The following is a 9,026-nucleotide window of genomic DNA, read 5'->3' on the forward strand; positions in this document are numbered from 1 at the left end:
AACGTTTTAGGTGTATTCTTGTTCCCCCACTTAAATCTTGTGCCACGTGATCCATTATCGGAGATATAGCTGTAAAACCCACGTAAGATGTGTAGATATTGCTGTACAAGTAAATCATTGTGGAAAAGTTATATTATCATAATACAAAATATTCCAAAACATCAAAAAAAACACCCTCCCATCACTCCCCAACTGCAACCCTGGAATGCGGTGCCAGGGGTGCCCACAGTTTAGGTGGTACCACCCTGGGTGTTACACCTGGTATCCGGTGCCAGGGGTGCCCACAGTTTAGGTGGTACCACCCTGGGTGTTACACCTGGTATCCGGTGCCAGGGGTGCCCACAGTTTAGGTGGTACCACCCTGGGTGTTACACCTGGTAACCGGTGCCAGGGGTGCCCACAGTCTAGGTGGTACCACCCTGGGTGTTACACCTGGTAACCGGTGCCAGGGGTGCCCACAGTCTAGGTGGTACCACCCTGGGTGTTACACCTGGTATCCGGTGACAGGGGTGCCCACAGTCTAGGTGGTACCACCCTGGGTGTTACACCTGGTATCCGGTGACAGGGGTGCCCACAGTCTAGGTGGTACCACCCTGGGTGTTACACCTGGTATCCGGTGACAGGGGTGCCCACAGTCTAGGTGGTACCACCCTGGGTGTTACACCTGGTATCCCGTGACAGGGGTAACCAGTCTAGGTGGTACCACCCTGGGTGTTACACTGGAAACCTAAGTACACTGACCATTAGAGTCCCCTCTGGGTCATGGAACAGGTGTATAGCTGGAGTAAACTAATACACACAGTATACACACACAGACAGAGAGAGACTAGGGGGGGGAACCATGCAAACTCCTGATCAGGAATCGAACCCATGACCCCAGTGCTGTGAGGCAGAAGTGCTAACCACTGAGCCACCGCTCCTGACCCTATTAATACCTGCAGTGTAACACTCTGATGTCTTCCAGTCTAGACCAGATAACACTCGGAGCAGATGCTGTGTCTGGCAGAATGCTGGGAACAGATCTTCTCTGTGTTATGTGACATCTCGCTGTCAGCCGCTCTCTCAGATCCCTCCAGGACAGGGAACCAGAGCATCGAGCAGCTGTCATTTCATTCCTCTTGTACCATTTATGGCTGTGTATGGCGGGTGCAACAAAAATGATTGTAAAATGCTGGAGGACGCAGTGCTCTCTGGTATATGACTAGTAGTAATGAAGTCAGAATGAAAGAGTGGGTATATAGTGCCTGTAGAGGCTGGGGGGCAGGCGGAACCTCTAGCGGTGGGGGCTGGGGGGCAGGCGGAACCTCTAGCGGTGGGGGCTGGGGGGCAGGCGGAACCTCTAGCGGTGGTGGCTGGGGTGGCAGGCGGAACCTCTAGCGGTGGTGGCTGGGGTGGCAGGCGGAACCTCTAGCGATGGTGGCTGGGGTGGCAGGCGGATCCTCTAGCGATGGTGGCTGGGGTGGCAGGCGGAACCTCTAGCGGTGGGGGCTGGGGTGGCAGGCGGAACCTCTAGCGGTGGGGGCTGGGGTGGCAGGCGGAAACTCTAGCGGTGGGGGCTGGGGGGCAGGCGGAACCTCTAGCGGTGGGGGCTGGGGGGCAGGCGGAACCTCTAGCGGTGGGGGCTGGGGGGCAGGCGGAACCTCTAGCGGTGGGGGCTGGGGGGCAGGCGGAACCTCTAGCGGTGGGGGCTGGGGGGCAGGCGGAACCTCTAGCGGTGGGGGCTGGGGGGCAGGCGGAACCTCTAGCGGTGGGGGCTGGGGGGCAGGCGGAACCTCTAGCGGTGGGGGCTGGGGGGCAGGCGGAACCTCTAGCGGTGGGGGCTGGGGGGCAGGCGGAACCTCTAGCGGTGGGGGCTGGGGGGCAGGCGGAACCTCTAGCGGTGGGGGCTGGGGGGCAGGCGGAACCTCTAGCGGTGGGGGCTGGGGGGCAGGCGGAACCTCTAGCTGTGGTGCCTGGGGGGCAGGCGGAACCTCTAGCTGTGGTGCCTGGGGGACAGGCGGAACCTCTAGCTGTGGTGCCTGGGGGACAGGCGGAACCTCTAGCTGTGGTGCCTGGAGGACAGGCGGAACCTCTAGCTGTGGTGCCTGGAGGACAGGCGGAACCTCTAGCTGTGGTGCCTGGAGGACAGGCGGAACCTCTAGCGGTGGTGCCTGGAGGACAGGCGGAACCTCTAGCGATGGTGGCTGGGGGGCAGGCGGAACCTCTAGCGATGGTGGCTGGGGTGGCAGGCGAAACCTCTAGTGGGGATTAGTGGTATTTAGTGGTGGGCTGGTCCATCACTTTAAGGAAGCTCATGAAAGCAGATGGAATAGTTGGCATAGCTTAGTGCTGATCATATAGGTATCTTTGTTATCCGACCACGACTCCCCTCTCTCTGATCAGAGAACGCAGGGGGGAGGGGGGGGGGGGTGCTGGTTATTGGGGTGTATTAGTTGTTTGAAGTAATGAGTCCTGTTGTTTTCATCCCCAAATTGCTGCAGCTGAGAAACTCTTCCATTCAGGGACACATGGTAGGGACAATCATTATACATTTCCCCATGGTTGATCTAATGCCACCTGTCATGTTAGGGGCAGGAAGAAGGTGCAGTTTTATAGAAACATTTAAATGCAGCAATATAGAGCAAACTGTATGTAATGAGGGGCAAGGCCTAGAACATGTATTGTTCTTTTACAGCAATTACGTGATGTTCTCAGAGTGACACTAATAGCTGCAGTCTGACTGGTCCTATACAGGGACGCACTGTCTAACAAGCGTTCACTGCGTTATCAATACAATGCAGCTCTATGGGAACGCTGACTGGAGCTGTGACTTTCTCCAGCGCACTCCAACCTCTGGAGACACCTTGTTACTAGGACCTGCCCTGACGGAGGCAGCCGCGGTGTTCAGATCCTGCGATTATTACTGGACACAATGTATTCAGGAAACGCTGACTATGATTATATGTTAGTAAGTGACTTTACTGAATGTAATGTGAGACCTTCACTCCAGGACGCTCCTCTTTGTGACTGTACAGATTACACAGGTATCTAGAAATATATCTGTACAATGGCCACAGCGGGTGAAGTGGGGGACGTTCTCCCACCCAGAGCACCAGTCTGTCAGCCTTGTTTGGATAAAACGGGGTAGCGATCGTCATGGGGTTATAATCTGCATTCACATTTAAACCGATCTAAACAGATGAGTGTAAAGTCAGATATGACCAATGTGTCAAAGTGTGGAAACGTTTCCATATGTATGTTACTATGATTAGCCCTTTAATATAAAGAACCTTGAGAGTTGTGTCCTCTTTGTAGAAGGTGGTGTAGACCTCCGTGTGCTGGTAGCGGGAAGAGATATGGCAGCTCTCTCCATGTAATGACCACCTTACACATCACCTGGACTCTTGGTTACGTTGTAGAAGGCTTGGACGATGTAGGAATTGTACAATGGGAATATCGGTGCCAGACCGGACCACCCAGAACACATACACGAAGCAGACCATAATGTGCATGGCTCTAATGCAGTCATTAGCTAAAATACCCACAGAGTTTTTAGAACATTGTGTGGCTGGAGCACACAGAAATAATTTATTGTAGAATTTATTTTGATTAGTGGCGCAGGTGCCAATTTATATCATTGCAAATCTACTGATTTTGATTCTATTATATTTCTGTATTAGCAATGTACTGATTTCTGAGGCAATAAACATATGCCAGGGAAGGAAATGTTTTCTGTGATTGTCTGAAGGCAGGTGATCTCATCTTAAGTAATTATTTTCATCTCTGAAGTGACAAGCACCTGCTTTGGCCTGAAAGCAGAGCAGGAGGTTGTTACCTGTTGTCACGCCATGTTATGCCATGTTAGAGAGTCAGGAACCTGTCTGAACCGGTGCTAATCGCTTCCGCAAGGACAAAAATTTGACAGTGAGAAGACCTGCAAGAAAAGAACGATTTCAGGAAAAAACTACATCAGTATTGACAGACTTGCCTCCAAAACGACTCTGCAGAAATCCGATGGAGGCAGAAGGATGAAAGGGCCTCCTTCCGACTGGGACTAAAGCGGCAATGTCGGGACCAGGCAGGTTAATTGCAGTTAACCTGCGTGGTCCCGACATTGCTGTACCCAACACGTCTGAACAATGTAGACTCCGGATACAGGTAATACAGGAAACTTAACACCCAGTTTTAGTAAACAAAGAGATTGATGTAAATTTTGTTACGGCTTAAATTGCGTTCGCTCCACGGTTAAAGGATATATTACATCCTAATGGTAATTATGGAATGTGATTTATCAGTCTTTGCGGAGCCATCTAGGATCAGGGGGGCAGTGTTACTTTCTGCCATGCTAGTGTCCTAAAACTGTATTTAAAGAGCCCTGTGTTACAGTGAAATGTATTATACTATCTGTACACTTCTGAAAAGTTCGCTAGTACCACAAACTGGTGTGTAACTTATTAGGACACCTGAGCTAATAAAATATCACTGCTTCACTATCCTGCTTTGATGCCTACTTACCTGCTGTAATTCCTGTTACCAATTTAATCCGTTATCCGTCTGTTCTGAGGCTGGGACCCAACATCTAGTACCAACGCTCTGCCCGCTACTGGCAGCACTGGTCAGTGTAATAGGCCAGGGGGAACCATCCATAGGAACTCTGATCTGAAGGAAAAGGTCAGGGGTACCAGCCCAGGTGCCCAGTAAAAGGGTAAACTAGCTGCGAGAGTTGCCCAGAAAGAACCGGTTCTAGGTGCCGCTAAGGAGTCCAGTGGTGGCAGTAATAAAAGACACTCCAACTGCGGTTAGAGGTTGCATTTAGGATAAAGAAAAGTGGGCGGTGGCAAGGCAAGCCCAGGTGGTCCCCAGCAACACAACAGACAGGGTGGCATAGGAGGTCCATCCTGTCACAACGCATTTTACATTATTGCAAATCCCTTAATACTCATTTCTTGCTGAGAGCGACGATCCGTTTCCTTCCAATAAATTTGGGGCATGTAAACCAAAAAGGACAGAAATATTCAACATCACATGAACGAGTCCATTGCAGGAAGATTATCTGCTGCTCTGGCTGATACAGGCTGTTTAGTAGGAGAGATGTCAGTCATTGTTACTACAGTAATAAGTAGAATAATGCTACTGACCGCACCTGTAGGTGGACGTGTCCTGTGGTCTGAGCGGACATGGAGATACCAGTCTGATATATGGGGACATTATATCCAGGGGTTCTGTTTTATGATATAACTCACAGGTTACCTTGCTGGAACTTGTAGTTCTACAACAGCATCAGAGCGACAGATTGCCTGTCTGTACTTCCAGCTACATGTTGGAGCGTGTGGTTCTACAACAGGTTAAGATGCATGTTGGTGCCTACTACTGTTATAGCTTTCAGTGATCATGTATTTTCCATAAGTTGTAGTAATTTCAGGTTTCTGAGGCACTGACTGTAAGGACTTGTGTTTGTCACTACAAATAAAGTTTTGTGCTTTCTTGTAGACCGCCATCATGGTACTCCAATGCTGCTGGAAGGAGTGAAGTGTATTGGGGCGGAGCTGGAGTACGACTCGGAGCAGAGTGACTGGCACGGCTTCGACTGATGGACGGTCACCATAACTGTGCAGCTTTGCTACAAAAGTAAACCTGAGAAATAGCCATGAGAATTGTAGGGATTGGATGGGATCGGTGGGATATCTGATTGGCTGAGAGTGATGTCAGTCTGTGTCCTGGTACATACAAGGTTTCAGCCTGTGTTTTGTGTAAATGTGACCTCGCCATATATCAGCCGTTACTTCCGCCTGTGTTGTATCTGTGCACTTGGCTTCAGCGTTATACCACAGCCGCAATATGATCTATTTACCCAGTACTCCCATAGGTACGATGATGAGACTGCACCCGCCAGACAATGACACCTTCAGAGTATCCAAGAATGTGAAATTCGCTCATTTTAAGAACCTAAATAAAAGTGTTTTTGTTTTAGTAAAGTTGTTGCTGAATGGTTACATATAACATTGTATATTCTTGACCACTGGTTGTATTTAACAGCTATAATGCTCTGGTAATAATATATATTTCACATGTATCATATCTGTAATATGAGGTGAGGATCTGTAATTCGTCATTGTAACAGAAACTAGTTCCTCCCAGAATGCTTCACTTTCCTCCCAGACTCCTTACCCTGCTCTGGAGAAGTCTGTGTAATGAGGAGAAGCGTTGGCGTTCTCTAACTACGTTGTCTTTATTATTGCCTGGGACTTTGTTTACAGCTCTCTAGAGAAGGTTCATGTGAATAATAACCCATACAACTGAGGGAGAACAGTGATTATTGGTGACAGATGTTAACTTAAAGTTTGATGGGTGTTCCCCGTGTAAGTGGTCAGTGCTGGGAAACATTGATTGTCTCTGGGGAAGTCTGAGAGGATCTCAGCTGCCCGGATCATGGAGGATGGTGATATAAAGATACACGTTACATGTTGTATGGCTGCACATGGAAACTTACATATATGTCCTTACTGTTACACACCTGGTTATTCAGTGTATTCCAGGTTTCAGCGATGTGTATCTGACACCTCATGTTATTGGTCTCATACTGCTGGAGATGAGCCGAGCGGGCCCACAACACAATCTTCTTTGTGTCAGCCCATTGGTCATAATATGAATGTCACCTGTGTAATCTTCAGCCAGGGCTGCTCTGTGTATAAACTGTCCTACATCTACCATCCCCTCCGGTGTCCTGCTGTGCATCAATACATCCTATTGTGGCCTGCACATCATTCACGGGGCCGCATCGTATGGACTTGTTGGGAACCAATGTCTGATGGTGATGGCAACGATTCATAGTGAATTTATAGGCTGTGTCTCGGCGTCATTGGTTCCTAGGGCGACTTGGATCAGCCAACAAAATGACTGGCTCCATTGTGTGTGGCTGCCGGGTCCACTGTATATACGTATACATACAGGCTCCATAATATATTCATGAGGGAGGGAGACTTGTCAGATTAGGCATAGCGTCCCATGTAACGTGTAAGAAGAGATGACATGTACAATAAGAACAGCCGTTAATGGTAAATCTGGTGCGAATCGCGTGAATGTGCTAATTAACAGGATCAGCTTATGACTTATATGATGGGCAGTATTGAAGTGGAAACTTAGAAGTAAACTGGTAAAGTTTCCTTGTCGTGCAGACACGGTGGAAGTAGCCATTCTGTCTATGGCGACGGGTACAAGTTAAATCCCATCATTAACTTGCTCAGTGTTTAACAGAGACTGGGGACTATAGCAGCCAATCAGCAACTTCCATTCACTTCAAAGCTAATGGTGGGAAGTGGTCACCTGATGTATCTGTCAGGCTGATGGTACTCACAGATACTGACAGGAAGTTGTACGATTCCCACTCAGGGCATTTAATTGCTGCCATCATGTGTAATAATGTATAAAGCTTCCCCAGTTCTGCATCTTCACTTCCCATGTTTCATTACGCTTTCCTATCACTGGGGATCTAGATGTTGGGGGGCATTTCTCAAAATAAAATGAAAGTAAATTTTATGTTACTATGGGAAGTACCACATTTTCTGCTTGTTACCCATGTGACCGTTCTCAGAAATCCCCCCCCACCATCCACCCAATGTCATGCCCCCCCACCATCCACCCAATGTCATGCCCCCCCACCATCCACCCAATGTCATGCTCCCCACCCCTTCCCCAACCATCCACCAAGTGTCATGACTTCCATGGGCTTTAACCTAAATTAGAGTGAATGCATTAGAGTGTTATGGTGAGCTAGAAGTATAACCGTGCAGGGCATGATCCGCTCCATGCCACACATTCATGATAAGTTACCTCACCACTGAAAAGGGTGTAAGAGGCAATTCCAAAATTCTAGTTACACCCTAGTAGGGTTATTTAAACCAAAGGTTCACAACCTGTGGATCTAGACTTCCATTGGGGACTGTAATCTATTTCTTAGGTTCAGCACCGTGGAGGTGGTGTTGCTTTCTAGGGAGTTGTCCAAAAATATCTAAAAGCCTTCTCTTCATGTGCAGCGGTGATGTCTGTATTGTATGAGATACTGGTAATAACAGGAGATTAGCTGGGGCTGTGCGGACATCGCTGTCCATCTGATCTCCAAGTTCACCTTCATTATAAACCCATCCGCACCCTCTGATTGCAGGAAGTGAACTGTAGTACGCTCAGTCGGCCTATGGAGATATATATATATATATATATATATATATATATATATATATATATATATATATATATATATATATATATATATATATCTATCTAACACCACGCTATGACAGTAGCTGGGTGACTGCTCTGGGTTACAGCAGGTTCTTCCAGAGTCTGTCAGCTGGTGTTTATGTATAAATATATATAATATTCTAAGGGAACACTCCTCCGTATATCCTGCAGTCAGACTCAGTAACACTGTACAGCGTTATCTGGAAGCCCTGCTGAGACTGTTAGTGCTTAGATCATTCTGTTCCTCTTATACCTGGTTGTTGGTTCTGTTATATAAATATGTTTATTTTCTCAGCCCATACAAACATTGAGATAAGTAGCGGGCAGGAACATGGCTGTGCCCCTTATGTGCCTATGTGTATCTATTTTTGCTATAATAAAACAGAATTTCCAAGCAGATGTGTCCTTGTCCTTTGTGTAACATATCCGTAAAGGTTCTCCCATCTCTGAGAGCGACACTTCATGATTGGTGTCTCTCACGCTCTCTTATACCTATCCCACAGTCCATGGTCATCTCGCACTCGCAGAGATAGAGCTGGGGGCAGCCTGACATTGGAACATGGCTGCTGAATTCAGGTCCAGTTCCTGGCCCACAGTCAGGGTAAAATTACTGTAAAAAGTAAAACTCGTCCCTTTGTCCTCTTCTCCCTACAGCTTTCATTTCTGATAAATATTTGAGATCAGATAACGGGCCTGATTCATGCTCGGACGCACCTGCACGTATGTACCGGTTTATAAAGAGCCCACTGTATGCAAGACATGTGGATCTCAATGTACTTTCCAATTTGAACCTGGGTGTAAGTATGTTC

General features: G+C 48.0%; 1 protein-coding gene across 2 annotated transcripts in view; it reads left to right on the forward strand.

Moving 5' to 3' along the window:
- The window catches only part of ADISSP (adipose secreted signaling protein), a 30,334-nt gene extending 21,720 nt beyond the window's left edge, over positions 1-8,614 (forward strand). For both annotated transcript variants that reach the window (XM_075186938.1, XM_075187020.1), the window contains exon 5: positions 5,470-8,614. In XM_075186938.1, coding sequence (XP_075043039.1) covers positions 5,470-5,570 — 101 coding nt within the window. In that variant the 3' untranslated portion in view covers positions 5,571-8,614. The remainder of the gene's footprint in view (positions 1-5,469) is intronic.
- Positions 8,615-9,026: the final 412 nt, after the last annotated feature.

This window comes from Mixophyes fleayi, chromosome 1, assembly GCF_038048845.1.
Source record: "Mixophyes fleayi isolate aMixFle1 chromosome 1, aMixFle1.hap1, whole genome shotgun sequence".
Classification (NCBI taxonomy): domain Eukaryota; kingdom Metazoa; phylum Chordata; class Amphibia; order Anura; family Limnodynastidae; genus Mixophyes; species Mixophyes fleayi.